This window comes from Plectropomus leopardus, chromosome 9 (assembly GCF_008729295.1).
Source record: "Plectropomus leopardus isolate mb chromosome 9, YSFRI_Pleo_2.0, whole genome shotgun sequence".
Lineage (NCBI taxonomy): Eukaryota > Metazoa > Chordata > Actinopteri > Perciformes > Serranidae > Plectropomus > Plectropomus leopardus.
Genome location: NC_056471.1, coordinates 12,504,711 through 12,520,795, shown reverse-complemented (window position 1 = coordinate 12,520,795; position 16,085 = coordinate 12,504,711). Strand labels below are relative to the sequence as shown.

The following is a 16,085-nucleotide window of genomic DNA, read 5'->3' as shown; positions in this document are numbered from 1 at the left end:
TGATGATTTTGGTGGTTGACTCAAATTAAAACAACAGTCATATAGAAATAAATTAAAACTTTGAATAAATCAAAATAGATGTAACAAAAACAAATGCAGTGTTTGTTTGAAACTCAAAAAACAGGCAATGACAAAACAAGGGGAACCGTGAACTGACCCTGGAGAAAAAATATTTTGGTAATGGTTTGGGTCAGATGCTCACCATGCACGCCTCCATCAGTGCTGTGTGCATCTCATCTGTTTTATGCTCCTGGTCTGCTCCAGCCTCCAACAGAAAACGCACCATGTCCAAGTGACCTGCAGAGGACAAACATAAATCCATTTTGTAAACCTTTTATCATCAAATATTAGAAAAAAGCATGTTACTGGCACTGGACTTAAAGGTCCAGTGTGTCTGATTTAATGGGAAACTAATGATTAGCCTGCAGAGCTGAAACTTAAGAGGACATCTATGGTGGCTGGCTTGAAAACGCAAAAGGCCCAATCTAGAGCCAGTTTTGTTTTTTCAATTTTAAAGTAGTTTAGGACAACTGCTGGACTCTGTGGAAGAGGACTCACTCTTTATGAAGATATTAACAACACAAAAATCATATTTTCAGGTGATAATAAACTAATGAAAACATAGAAATGAATAATATATACAATTTCTTCCAATAGGTGCCGCAAAATCCTACACACTGGACCTTTGAATAAAATAATCAACAGGACAGACACTTTATTTGCATTCTGACCTTTGTAGCAGGCAAGTGTGAGAGCACTCTCCTTGAACTCATTGGAGTGTGTGTTGATGCCGGCGCCATACTCCAAGAGTACCCTGGCCACCTCTACGTGGCCCGCACTGGCCGCCTCCATCAGAGGTGTGTGTCCGTTCTCGTTGTGGTCCTCAATGTTAGCACCCTCTTTCAGCAGCACCTTCACTACATCCACGAAGCCACCTGCACATGCGTACGTCAGAGCTGTGTTGCCTGGAAAACAGAGGAGAGATTAATGGCAGATTAATGGCAAACACAAGGAGTTTAGGAAATAATTGTAATTGTGGGGAAAGGAGGGGGTTTTACCTGTGGAGGATTGTGCATTAACATCTGCCCCGTGGACCAGAAGCAGCTTGACGATGTCGACATAACCTCCACTGGCAGCAGCCATAAGTGGCGTTATGTCCCCCTTGATGCCCCGGTCCTCCACATTGGCATGCATGGCCAACAAAACCTGAGGATGAAAGATGAACACATATTAAGAAACAAGCATGGAGGCTCGTCACCACAACAATCAACTAGTGATATCATCCTCGTTTTATTTTTTCTTCGCAGGAACGTTACTTTAGTGTACAAGCACTACACACTGTAAACATATCAATCACAATTATGCTAAACCATGTCCTACATACCTGTGCAAGTTCATAGTAGCCAGCCGAGCAGGCGAGGCACAGCAGGCTCTCTCCCTCCTCTGTGTGTTCGTTGACGCTCCGTCCCTCATCAAGCAACTTGCGGACTGCGTTGACATCCCCATCTGAGCACGCCTCTGCTAAACTACGGCTGAAAATAACCAGACTGCTACAATTACTGCCACTGTGACAGGTGAACACACATACGCCTCACATTAACGCCAACACACACATGCAATCACACTGTATGTGCAATTCAGATTTGACAGAAGACATGGTGGGCATATTAGAGTATACCGACTGATTTATTACTATGTGTACATGACAAACTGACAAACGCCAGTGTCGGTATGGGCGAGATACATACTTGTCGGCTTGGCCGGCATTGAGTGTGTTTTCAGCTCTCATGCGGGTCAGGGCTGCTGCGGCTTCGTCCAGGGCGCAACTCACAGATGACGTCAGTCGCCGTAGCACCTCGGGGTCTGCAAAAGCTTTACCATCGGCAGTGGACAGTTTACCGATGCCTGCCGAACACCAAAAGGGCAGAGGTGCATAGGGCAAGGCAAACCACAGGGGAGCACAACCACACCAGACCAGTTGAAGAAGCAAGTCCAGTCCAGCCAATCCAATCCAGGGTTAGTAGCAGCATACACAAAGAGGAAAAAGAAAAAAAAAAATCACACACAGAAAACACACACAAGCATTTGTTAATATGGCTCAATATCTTTTTTTCATTACTTTCAATACACCATCTATGATTCTTATTAATTCCAATAATTTTGCCAATGACTGGGTCAACAACAATATTTGCTGGGCTACTGTGGGAGTGTCCAGGTACGAACAGATCTGTGACCGGAACTTGAATGAGTACAGTAAAGGAGGGAATGTTAGTCACATGGGCTAGTAGATAAAAGTCCAGGCTGTTAATGGTTGAATAGAAAAGGTCTCATCCTGTGTGAATTATAGATGGGTAAGAGGCAGTGAATGTGAGAGAGACAGAAAGTGAAGACAGTGGTCAGCCATGGAGAAAAACACAGCTGGGAGAATAAACAAAATGCCATTTGAGTGAAAAATGTGTTTGTGTGTGCGTGTTTGTCATGACAGAGAAGAAAAGCCAAAGAGGGGAACGAAAGGGAAGAGCAAGCAGGAGGGGAAAAAACGGCTTTTTCTAATGGCCTTCACTGAAAGATCTCTTTCAGAAGACAGAACAAGGACCATTTCCCAACTAATGAAACCATTCAAGAGTTTGCATTGTGTGTGGCAGCATATGTTTTAAAGACATGTGGCAAAAAAAGGAAGCAAGAAGAGCCAAGAGAGAAGGAAAAAAGTGTTGGCTTTTGAACTCTTCTGCCTCAGCTTAAACCCATCTATTAGCCAGGCAGAAGTGAGCTCCAGTCCTTGTGGTCCTCCTGTGTTTTCACCAGTAGGTCTGCGACTCGAGCTAAACTTAGCACGGCTCTCAGACAGCGATTTCGCAATCGTTCCCAAAGGCAGAAGGAAACAAGAGGTCAAGGAAGTTGATCATTAATGTTTTACTGTATCGTGTTTTTTATCTCAGAGAATTCAAGTAGTTCACTGAACCAAAACAGCCTGAGCTTGACACACTTTAAATAACTCTGATGAAAACAAAGAAACCAATTGAGGGTGATAATTTCTTCTAATCTTTATTTGGAGGGACTATTTGGAAAATTCTGTTTCAACAACTTAAAATGACACATTGAACATAAATAAGTGATCTTCAGCTATTTAGGTTGAACTCTTTCTCACATGAGCAAACTGGACATTGAGCTCAAACTGAGGTCAAGACTAACTTGGACTACTAGCAGATATTTTTGTTGTGTTTCGAAACAAGTAACTGACTGGCTAGCCGCTGAGCAGCCTACACCCAGTGTACCGCCAACACACTATGCAATCTGGAGAAACATCCGAGTTGCTAATTAAAAGTTTGGTTTGTTTGAACAGCCAACGCAAAACTGCAAGCAAGTCACCTTTAAACCTCACTGAATTTCTGAATAAAAGCAGTTGTCATCTGCTATTTTAACATCAATGAATCAACTTGTTCATCTATAAATTAATTTCCTGATGTAGCAACTCATTTATTTGCAGGAGTCAAGATGACTTGCATCTTTTTTATTAAATTTTAAAAGACCCACTTGCACCAGGTTTTAATGTCAGCTTGTTCCTGTTTTTTTTTTTTTGAATAGCCACATAAAGCAGGGTGTTTTTACATATCAGACACTTGTATTAAATGCTTCTCTAGACATTTTCAAGATCGTTCAAGAAAATTTAGGACGGTTTGTGGACAAATCAGCTTTTTCTTATTCAGACATTGCAGGTGAATATATGCAGTCCCATATAGAAATATATAAAACAGTAAGTTAGGTTTATCTACATTTTGCAAGTATAAAGTGAAGTATTAGGTCCAGTGGCAGGTTTAAAGATTTATAACAACAGCTGACTTTTACAGAGCAGCTTGACCTATTTTGATAAAAAAAGAAACTATAAGATGAATAAATGAAACGAAGACCTAACAAATTCAAACTTTTAATGACTTTTAAGGCCTAATCTTTATAAAAATCGAATTTTAAGACTTTTTTTTACGACCTGCGGACACCCTGATCAAGTGTCCTTAGCTCCTGGCTGAGACCTGACTTGTCCTATTACAGCGCAGCTCAAAGGTGTTTGGATCTGTGGAATCAATTCCAAATCCAGGATGACAGGGATATACACTGTGTTTACCCGTAAGCACTTGCTCCTGCAGTGCTCCCTGCAAAAACTCCTAAGTGTTTACACAGGTAACATGATCTTCTATCTAGTTGGGCTAAAATCAGCAGAGGTTTATATATCAAAACGCATGTCTAAAACATACAACTGGCATTCTCACTAAAATGACATCACTGTGACTTAGACGTTTACGTGGGTACTGTAGCACATTTAACGTGAAAAACTTGATTAAGACACATTTGTGTTCACATGGGTCACATTTACTTGGCATCTGATGATATTAAGGTATACTATGCAGGATTGTCGATTATTGTTTGTAAACACGCTCTCTAACAAAAGTGAAAGTAAAAGCCAACCTCTGATTAACAATCGTTTGTCTTGCTATGTTAGCGCTTTTTTTCGGCACTGTGTCTCTTGAATGCCTGCTGTTTACGCTCTGGTACCTGGTTGCTTTTTTCTTATGAAGCCCTGATTTCACCTGAACACTGTGAAGATACACATCCATCAACATCCCAAACACAGAAAACAAGAAAATACAGAGAGCAGCATCTGCAGAGAAATTACGCTGCCACACACTTCTAATGGGTCAGAAGTGATGATTGAGAACCATTACTTCTGCATGAGCCCATATACTGTTCAGGGTTTTTTGGAAGGAAAGCATGCATGTTACTTTTAACATGATGTTTGATACTTAACAAAACAAAAATAAGGGGTCAAATGAGGTAAACTGTGGCCCAGCTGTTGTCTATATATAGAAATAGCACTCTGGATCCTGACCTTTCCAACATAATAGCAAAATTAAGACTGCAAATTAACTCAGAGATGTGCACTTTAGCGGACTGTTCAAGCTGTTCTATTATTTGCCTTTACCCACTAAATGAGTAATGTGGATAGAATGATTATCAAATATCATTCTGTAAATATTTGATGAAAGAAACGATAGGTAACCCATCGCAAAATTGATATTGTGGTATCTGGACAAAAATACTGTGATATTTCATTTTCTCTAGCTTCATGTCTGTGAATTTGGTTATGATTACTCCAATATCTACCTTATTGTATATCTACCTTGTCTGACACAAAGCTGTCAATACATTTAGCTGACAGGTTTTAAAATCAAGTCATCACTGGGGCAGTCCTTGACTAAGATAGTGTCCAATAATTTAAGAAAATGGGTCAAATGTAGGCTTCTAGTAGTGGTCAGTATAACAGGCTGCAGGTGGTATGTGTTTCACTCTGGATAAGATGTAGCAATGTTAGAGCTGGTGAGTCTTGGCGAAAGAGTTACTGCACTATCTGGTGTTTATTATAGTAACATTAACACTGATGTAAATGTGTGTGTAGTCTGAAAACCCTGTTTACCTTTTGTTGCCAGTGAGGAAAAACACATCCCTTTGTTAAAGAAAAGAGATGCCTCTCAACTACTTAACTGCAGAAAAAAATGGTTAAAAAAAAATTTACAACCAGATAAGATACTGAGCACACTTTGACAGCTATATCTATTTATTTATAAATAGCCTCTATTGTTCATCTACAGTTCAGAGACACAGATCTTAAAAAATGCTAGCTAGCATAAGAACTAACTAATTTTCTCTGCAGTTGATTTATTATTTTTGTCCGTTTGACTTTCACTTCATTAGATTGAGGCTATTTATTACAGGACCATAACTGCACTGAACCTGTAACCCTTGTTGTGTGTTTGATTGTTTTGTTTTTTTAATTTCTGCTTTAGTGTTGTTGTTCTGCAACATTTATACTGCTGTATTAACTAGGACTGGTGAGACAAAGTAAAAACTCATTGTTGAGTTTACACTGCATTTATTCGTGTGTACATTGGTTTTCGTTACATTTAACTTTGTTTTACTGCATTTTCCTTTTATCTAAATTGTTGTTTTAAATGTTACTTAATGCACTGGTGTCCATTCAAGTACAGAACTTTGGAGTGTCTGAGTTTTTATGGTGTGAAACAAATGAATCTGTACCTCTTTCTTTGAGCTGAGAGTACTGACGTCTGACACTGTTTTGAGAAGATTCATCTAGGAATGACTAGCATAAAACGTTTGACACGCTGACACTGTAACAGACTGACCTTTCTACAAGTGACATGATGACAGCAAGCCCACATGATTTCATTTCCAAACATGGAGCAGCAAGGGATCCCCAAAAAGAGAATGTGATGTTTCAGCTCAAAAAGTAGTATAATAACTGTAAACTGTTGCGTTTACATTCAATGATACTCCCTACACTACACTGTTTATACGCTTATGGTCTTAGAACTATGTCAATGTATTTCTTAATTTTTTTACACCTGTTGAATGTATTTTTGTGTATTGTTTCTGTTTGCCAAAAGTCTTTTCTCCGCTTTTACGATACAACCACTGTTGACATGTTCTGCTGTTTTCTGCAGTCAGCAGAAATGTGTATAATGTCACAACCATGCTCAGTGTGTACATGCGTCCTTGCACATGCACTAGTGGAGCACTATAGACCAACAATTTGTGCACATGTGCATCACAAAATTCTGTTCACTGACTCCAAAGGGCACATTTTAAAGTGTATGTATAAGATATCTGATAAAATAAGAGGTCTTTAAAGGAGAGGCAAAAGGTTGGTCATCATGACAGGGGAGAACCTGTCCATCACACACACCTTCCCTAGTTATTTTTAGGGCTGGATTGTTAATTTAATTTTATGTTCAGCTTCCAACAATTTTAAAAAACACAATCATTGAGATGAAATGATTATTATGCCACATTCCTTTTCACAATAGTGCTCTTCTTTTGTCTTGTTTTATAAATCCGGTGTACTATTTTCCTTTAAAGTGGTGCACTCAGTATTGCCAAATTATATTTCCAAAAATAACCTGCTGCCACTGTGACCACTGAAGGTGCACCCTATTGAGCTCTCATTACAACGCAAGGCGGAGCTGTCAGGATGGCTGCTAAATTTTCTTCTACAACAGCATCACCTAAATCTGTCGAATAGCAGAAAAAAAAACAAAAAACAGACTGGAAGGTGAGTCCTGCCTCACACTGCAGACTCAGGCTTACCCACCTTATAACTAATGCTACAGAGTGTTGATCATTACAGCTGCACTACCACACTCACATATGCTGTATGTCGTGGAGAATATCGAATTAAGGCATATAGTCAAAGTTCTTGAGCCCTGTTTCAATGTGTCCATTCGAGTCAGTCCGTTTTGTCTGTCCTGTTTGATCGAGCGCAAGCTGCAGCCCAGAAATCAACAGGTCAGAGTCTTATGATGGAAAATTTCATTAATGACATTTGCGTTATTTATTTCTCTAATTGATGATATGCCTGCATTTGAGCGCCTTAACTGTTATTAAAGAATTATGACCAATGAGCCATCCGTAGTTGAATTTCAACATTAAAAGACAAGCTTAAAAAACTTCTTTCAATAAATGCATCTTTTCAGAGTCAATGAGTAAGAGGGTTAAATAACGAGACCAAAATAATCTATTATTATAATTTTTGCCATAATCGAGCAGCCACAGCTGTTGTTTAGAAGTTGCTGATTTCTGTCACACTTTTCTCATCTCTTTTCAGAAAACGCACTGCCTATAATCGCTGGCAATACAGCAGAAATAAGCAGTTCAGCAGGAGCAAAAACTGTGTTGGAAGCAGCACTGAGATCACTGGAGAGGAGAGAACACGTGGGGGAATGCCCATTTTCACATCCATGCACACCTGAGTGCTGCAGAAAGCAACACGACAATTAAATTATAACAGGTGATGCAGACCTCTTAATATTCTGCCCTCCAAAAGAATATTTTTATCACTTTGAAACTGTCTGAAATTCTAAAGGAGCATTTTAGTCTGTAAGTCCACTTTGACCAACTGACTGATCAATAGCTGAAACAGACGTCCCCTGATTGAGGCTTGCAGCAGCAACACATTAAGAACTTTTTGTTTTGGCTTGTTACAGTCAAAGAAATCTCAATAAAATTATGCTTTGCTAAAACACTGATATGATGTTATATACATTCAATAGCCATTTTATTAGGTCCACCTGTACAATTTAATACAATTATTTTCCCAATCGTGGTGGTGTTGTGGGGCGCCTGGTGGCTCAGTGGATAGAGCGCCGCCCCATATACAGAGGTTGTGTCCTTGCTGCAGCGGCCGTAGGTTCGATTTCGGCCCTTTGCTGAATGCCCCCCCCCCTTCACACGCACGTACACTGTCCTTTCAAATAGTGGCAGTAAAAGCCCGAAAAAAATTATCCAAAAATTTAAAAAAATTTCCAAAAAATCCAAAACTTGAACATAAAAAACTTTGAAAGGGTAAATTATATGGCACAGCTGTTGTATTGAATTGCAACAGAATGTACAGGTGTACTTCATAAAGTGGCCACAACTATACTCTCTGGAAGGCCTCTACAAATCTCCAATGATTGATTTATCCAATTTCAGAATCTTTTATCAGTTTTTTCATCCTTTTTTTATAGTTTATGTTAGGTTTTACACTCCTGCTTTGCCCATTATACTGCCATTTTTTTCTCATCACATTACAGTTTTATTAACGAGAGAATAGCAGATATTGGGCCAAGTATGGCAGTATCAGTACCTTTCATGAATAATCCATGATGACTTGTCTTACTTCTTGCATTTGTTCTATATACTGTAAGTCTGCTGGGTACAAGTAGTCTCTTTACAACACTTACAACAAGCTTGATAAAGCAAACAGAAAATCCCTAATCACATAAAATACATTTAAGAGGGCATCATTCAAAGCATTAGGGGTGTCACTATCGAGGTTTTTCAACAGTTCACAAGCTTAAGTCCTTTAATATGGACCGACAGAACATTTTATCTGATAATTATTGTATGTTTTCTTACACCTACTGATTTTATACATTGGCACAGTACACGCTTAGCCTACACCTGTTCTAGGTTAAAGGACATTCACATCAAATACAACACCTATGACGATACCAACGTGAGCGAGCATCCACGCTGAAAAAACAATAACGCTCTGTTAACAGTGGAGCAAAGCATGTGCTGCGCGCTCCAGCTGTGTCAGCGGCTTACGCCCCTGTAAATGGATTTTGATTGGCTGTCAGTGTTTACATAATTCATCAAATCGCAATAAGAGTGATCCCAATGTTAACGTTCGCTACTGTGGTTGTCATTATGGCTGTGATGTAGACTTCGCCATCCACTTAAGTTAGAAAAACAATTTAAATAGTATATTTATATTTATTGTTCATGTTAACGTTCTAGAGTGGGCTAGAAAAGCCAGTTCAATAATACAAAAATACATCTATGTGATTATCTGTATAATACTATCTACATAAAGAAAATATAGCAAAAGTACTCCTCTCCTTTAATGGTTTCCTGGATTATTTAGTATAATAACCTTTTCTATGTTATTTTTATTTATTATATTCACTAAGAGAAGAGTGTCAGTCAACTTTTGTGCCAGGGGGTATGGACTGTCTCTCTTCATTCCCCACAAAAACAAAATGCTGAAGTTCAAAATGTTTTGTTATTTTGGCTCTTTAATCCAGCACAAAGCTGGAATCACACAATAGCTATGGAGGGTAGCGTGCTATAGTTCAATTTTAAGTTGAAGAGTTTAAATCCACATCAGATTCATATATAGTCCCCAAGTTTGAGGGTCTAAAATGTATTGGAAAAATTCAAATGACCTCAAAGATATATTAAACAGAACTGGTTGCAAATCTTCTGCATGAAACAACTGCCTGAAGTCTACAAATCATAAACATCACCAGACACATGACATCTTTTTGGCTACTTTGATTGCACAGAGAATGAAGAGAGGTTTTCCAAATCTTCCTGCCACAACCATTTCACACAGACACTGCTCTCTCTATATATTATAGAAACACACTAAAGAACTCCCAAATCAATATAAGGAAACATTAAAGATGTTATGATTAATAATGTGCAAGTTGTAACAGATCTTAAGCAAATAGATAAGTTGCCACCTCTTCTGTTCCGACTAGTCAGGGAGAAAGGGGAATAGAATGAGATTAGTCATTAGCCGTTCAACCCAGGCTCTCTGCATGCTGTGGAGGCTCAAGTGCGTTGCAGCGTTAATCTGCCCGGTAATGTTCATAAGCCCAAACGAGGCCAGGACACCCAGCCCTAATGGATTAATCCACAGACCTTCTTACACCTAGATTACAAGTTCTAATCAAACTAATTTACCCAAATCACTTTCAAACTATGTGCTGATATGACACTTGCAGAACTGGCAGGTTCTCTTTATTGCCATTTCCACCTGAGGCCATATACAAACCAAGACCTACACTTTTGTTGGGATTTGAAAGGGATGGGGAAGAAAAGCTGAGGCAGAAAGGTGTGGTTTTACTTACTCACAGTTACTATACGTTAAAGGACAAATTAAGACTTGTTGGTTTAAAATGGGTGTGGCCAGTGAGGCACTGGTCAGCTACAAATTAATATGTGTCAAGTCTTAAGCTGAATTCAGTCGCAGTTGACAGAGCAGTCGTACCTGCAGCTTCCAGTAGAGCTTCAAGTCGAGCCTGTGTCTCTGGATCAACAGTCCTCAAATCTACTCCATCTGTGGCGCTGGACAAAAGCAACTCTGACGCTGTCTTCATGATGGGGTTATCCAGGTCCTCCTGGTCCAAAATGAATGACTCCACCTGGAGGAGGTACAGAGAGAAGGGTGAAAGAATTATTATTGGCTCTTTATTTTAAATGTATGTAAAGTCTAGACCTTGGCCAGTATTATAGAATAATAATAATAATAATAATAGAATAACTTAAGATCAAGTGTGAAAACATTGTAACACACATTATGTTGCTCAATATATCTTCTTATTTCCATTGCAAGTAGCCCCACACACCAACTAAAAAAAGACGAGGCATGCTGTCCTTATTTACTTATGGGGGTTTTTTTTCAACAGAGGGAGAGCAAAAATGAGCACAGGGATACGAGGGTCAAAGCACAGGAAGTGCTTCGGCCAGGAATTAAAACCTCTGCACACATTGAGAGACTCAGCTGAGAATCAGTTGCCCAAATACAGCACCACAGACTCATACCTGCGCTTTTGCCCTGTTGGTTATCAAATGTTACAATCTGATTAGATTTAATTTTTCCGATACACGGCAACTGAGTCAACATAATAAACACAACCTTTAATAAAACAACAAACATTGTTTAATATACTTCTTAGTGGAGCTACGGCATCAACGAATGTTTTTGTAAATGTTACTCAAGCCCCGATCCATATTTTTTTACCATATAAATACAGATATACTCACATATGTTACTGTAGAGGTGATAAACGGTGTTTTTCATCTACTCACAATTAAAAACAGATAAAATGTTCTTAAAATAGAACATTATTTATGTCAACAATTTAAAAACATTGAAAAACAAACACCAAAACACCAAAAGATCTGTAAGCTGACTTGCTTATATTCAGTTTAGTTTGTGTTTATATTTAGTCTATTTTAACGCAACCGCTGGTTGCAATTCCTGTGTTTCAGATTCTACAGGTGGTACTTCAGTAACTTTTTTGCACCACAAGTAGTTTTGGAAATTTCTTATTACATATTTTGGTAAACAGGTGGACTAAATCTAAACGCTAGCTTCATCTAACTACATGTACTAGTATCTCAATAAAACTGAGCAATAAAAAAAAATGCCAACACACCAGCCTTAGAAATATAAAGTGGACTGTGCAGTGGCTAAATTGAAACTACAGATTAGCGCTTTTAATTTTAAGAACACTTTCATCAGATTAAACCTTTTGTGGGTAAAGTATACCCTTTTACATTGACCTCTATTTACAGTGTTAGTGAAAAAAATGTACCTACAACACAAATGACTGTTTCACAAAAAGAGACTTCCTTACAGTCCCAAACATCGGTACGCCTTGAGAAATGTTTGAGTCAATCGTTTATCCTGTGTTTTAGACCAGGTAACATTAGCTCTACTGAGAATGATAAAAATAACAGACATTACAACTAGCTCAGCCTACCTAGGAGGTATGATTTAAAATAATTTTAAGATTTAGAATAAATTACAAACATTCACATCATTTAACGGTTTACAAAACAACCTTTGACAAAAACTGAAACAGTAACAATGCCCGTCTATGACCATCCATAAGCTGCAGCTGACTTTTCAGGGCCTAGCCTATAGAGCAAATGTTGAGAGAGAGTCAGCAGCATTCAGCAATGTGCAGGAATTCAGCTATACGATAGAAACGCACAGCAAAACAACCCATGGGGGATGTAGTCCTACGAAGGCCTTTATAATCAACAATGGACATCAGTCTCCACTATTAATGAACTACAGTTCCCAGAGTGTTGGTATCCAGAGAGCTGGAAAGGCCTAGAATGGCATCTGCTTAATCCTGGGGCTCAGATTTTAGCTACTGCCCAGAGCAGTGAGCTCTCCACTGGAGTAAAACAACACAACAAACACTCCCTTTCAGGCTTCTATAGGAGGCTGGGTGAGTGAAGAAACATGACACGGAGGACACACATTTGCAATTTGATTAAATTAAACTGCCAGGACTGTAATGGTCAAACTTGATATGTTCCTCTTCTGCTAGTACACAGCTGATGCTCAGGCAAAAATGACCAGGTTATACTGACATTAATATCAGCTGACATCCTCACTGTCACGCCTGTAGTGTGTTTCAGGCAGATTCCCCTTTGGTCAGATGTAAGTGAAGTATAAGATAGACAGCTCAACAGGTAATGTGCAAATTCTCCCCACACCCATACCTCCTTGATGGTAGTGTTTCTGCCGGTAAATGCTGCATCACTCCTTACATGATAATGAATATTACCTTACCATAGAAATGCCATTAAGCTGAGACCTTTGAAACGTTTGAGCAAATAATACATTTGCTATCTAGGAGACTGACAAGTCCCATCCATGTGTCTGGTGCAGTCATATGATATTGTAAACTCGATTATATGATAATAGTGTGGCTGATATGTCCTCATATCTTAATACAGACGGCTCGCATTAGGCAAGACATTCAGCAAAAATAGTTTGGTTTTGACAAAGTAACCTTTTCATTATCTTTGTGAAAATCCCCAAGGAGGCGGTTTAGTCACATTGTCAGCTGAAAAGGTGACTTCAGGTGACATATCAAATTTGTGCTGTGGCAACAAATATTCTGTTTAATCTATGTATCCATCGGAGCTACAATAAAACATGTCTGAAGTATGTTTAGCAGAGGAGGAGATGCCATCACACCTGTCCCCGTGTGTGACTGCCAGCACATGGAAAGTTGGACACCTCTCAAACATGAACTCTAGCTGCTCTCAATTGTGACAAAGCAAATCGAGTTTACAGAGTGGAGGTGGCTATCTGACCGAAACAGGGGAAGGATGGGAAAAAAACATCTGGTTTATTTGTCAACACCGACTGAGAAAATTCGAGGAGTTCCGCGAGGCAAAAGCATAATCCATACGTATCGAAAAGTTAGCTCGATCGGAGTTAATTTACATGATTTGGAAAAGTGACGTAATTGCACCACAACTACGAAATGGCAGATAGTTAGACGGCCGTGTGCGTCCGTGGGTTTACGGGCATCTTCCATTTGCTGTGGCTGGAAAGCTGTTGGAAGAGCTGCAAACTTGTGATGGGTGTTGCGAGACGACAGCACCGAACGAGGCCGTCGTCGCTTCCACCCGAACTAGGCCGTGGTCACAGCCTGCGCTGCATAAATAAAACATTTCAGCCGCTCAGCGTGAACAACTGCCCGTGTCTCACCAAACACGATCGACATCAAACACTCCATAAGCATCTGAACTCGCAGCAGGTGTTATTCGATCAAAGTGCTGGTTTATTTTACGTAATTTCAGCGGCCTGGGAGGGGGTGGTTGCCAACTGCGAGCTAATCGCTAGCTAGCAGCCAGCTCGCGCTAGGAGAGGAATGTTGCCTAGCTCTCTGGTTAGGCTTAGCTAACTAGCTTAGCTTAGCGTAGCTACCTCTGAAACCTCGTCTTCGTCGCTGCCGGATCCTGGACCCGAGGAGAGGACGGCCGCGGCCGCTAGTTTGAAATCCAGTCTTTCTGCTGCAGGCCCGCCTGGTTCGCCGTACAAACGTACTTTCTTCCCACCTACACCAATCCCAATGCCCCCTAGTCCGACTCCTCCTGGTGTCGCTCCTACCCCCATCCCTGCCACTGGGGAGCGAGGAGTCACCGAGTCAATCTCGTCCTCGAAGCCGTCCGTCAGCATTGCCGTCCCGGCTACTGCATCCTGCATACTTATGTTCACGATACGTGTGTTCACGAGCTAGTTGTTGACTTAAACGTCCGTCCAGGCTCTTTCTTTTAGGATATTAGCGTGATTTTACTTCAGGGAATCCAAAAACTCTCCCGAAGCGAGGGTTGAGGAGGATCTCTTTCCCCCAGCCATTAACTTTCTAACAACCTAACCCGATACGCACTGTTTCTCAGAAAGACCGCCTCTGTAGGAAATCCTGACGATTCTATTGGCTCAGCGGGAAAAAGTTCTGTATTCAATTGGTCAACGTTAACGCTCGTCAAACATGGGACCGCAACGTCATGTTAGGTTTACCAATATCACGAGGCTGTAGAACGAACGTCAAGACATGACATGGTAGGCCAACTTAACTGGTAGCTAGCTTTACTAGTTCATGTAAACTCTGGCTGGGAAATCACATATGTAGAGGGGCCACAGTGAGAATAAACTGGTACCTGTTGTAAATTTTAATGACTCATTTTAGGTGATATTAAATGACAATGAATGTCAATAACTGAACCTCACAAGTTACACAGGCTGTAATTTATGGCTTAAATTGCGTGGGTAAGCTATTAATAATTTGAAATTATAAGAAACAAAGGAGGGTATTTTAAGGGTCAATAAAATGACAAATAGAATACATTCACACAGAGAAAAACAAGAGAAAAAAACAATTGTCACCTTCGATAAGGCTGAGCGATATGGCTAAAAATGTTAGCACGATAAAAAATGCCAGTCGATATCAATAATAATCATGCTGAAAAATTTAAATCAATATTTTTTCAAGTTCATTTTTGTTCCTGACTGAAAGCTGAAGAAACTAGAGGGTTAATTGTGGTTCAAAATAATATTTAGTGTCAGTACATGTCTACATATGCCAAACAGCAGAACATTTCACAAATCTGAGGTAGATTTAAAATAATTATTACCAAAATAATGTCAATAGAGACAACAAAAAGTTGACAGTTAAACTGCCATTCTGGTCAGGAACATGTCAAACTCTTTGTGCAGACATTTTAAAACATTTTGCAAGTGTTTTAGCTGACAAAGGAAACATAATATATAGGCAAAACAAATCGCATGTGGTTAATAGTTTAATAGTTTAATAGCAGTATGTAATTTATGCTGTTTCTCAATAAAAACAAAAACAAAAGACGGACGTTTCTGAAGTGTTGGGTCATTCTAGGGCTGGGTGATATGGCTAAAATCAAATGTCATGATATTATTGACCAAATACCTTGATAAGGATATTGCAGCGATACTGTAGGGTTGGCTATTGGTGCTTTCACAAATTATTCATGCTGTGAGGTTTTCAATAAATAATCATCAGTAATGTGGATATAATAACTAAGTATGTAAAGGCAAATCATAGAACAGTTGGAGCAGTCTGATAAGTCTAGAAAATGAAATCACTTTACTGTAATGCAGCCTTAAAAGCCAGGAAAAGACAACATTTAATATTACGATATCCAAAATCTCAGACGATTTCTAGTCTCATATCACAGTACCAATATAATATCAACATATTGCCCAGCCCTGACCTTGGATTATAATCACACTTGTTATATAAATGAAATGCTTCAATTTGTAGGCTACATAGATGTTTTGTTGTAAGCAAGCAACTCGTGTTCCCACCATATCCTTTAGCCTATTGTGTATGCTCAGGTGACTTTAGTAAAAGAGACAAAAAAAAAAACACATGGGTTTCACCAGTGACTTCACTGAGGCA

General features: G+C 39.4%; 1 protein-coding gene across 4 annotated transcripts in view; it reads right to left on the bottom strand.

Annotated features, from left to right (window-relative positions):
* Window positions 1-14,519, bottom strand: part of ankhd1 (ankyrin repeat and KH domain containing 1) — a 32,951-nt gene extending 18,432 nt beyond the window's left edge. For 2 of the 4 annotated variants that reach the window (XM_042493777.1, XM_042493778.1), the window contains exons 1-7: window positions 14,078-14,519; window positions 10,607-10,760; window positions 1,749-1,905; window positions 1,385-1,547; window positions 1,059-1,206; window positions 732-965; window positions 203-297 (exon numbers count right to left, since the gene is read on the bottom strand). In XM_042493777.1, coding sequence (XP_042349711.1) covers window positions 203-297; window positions 732-965; window positions 1,059-1,206; window positions 1,385-1,547; window positions 1,749-1,905; window positions 10,607-10,760; window positions 14,078-14,356 — 1,230 coding nt within the window. In that variant the 5' untranslated portion in view covers window positions 14,357-14,519. The remainder of the gene's footprint in view (window positions 1-202; window positions 298-731; window positions 966-1,058; window positions 1,207-1,384; window positions 1,548-1,748; window positions 1,906-10,606; window positions 10,761-14,077) is intronic. The other 2 variants (XM_042493779.1, XM_042493780.1) reach the window with 1 other exon arrangement.
* Window positions 14,520-16,085: the final 1,566 nt, after the last annotated feature.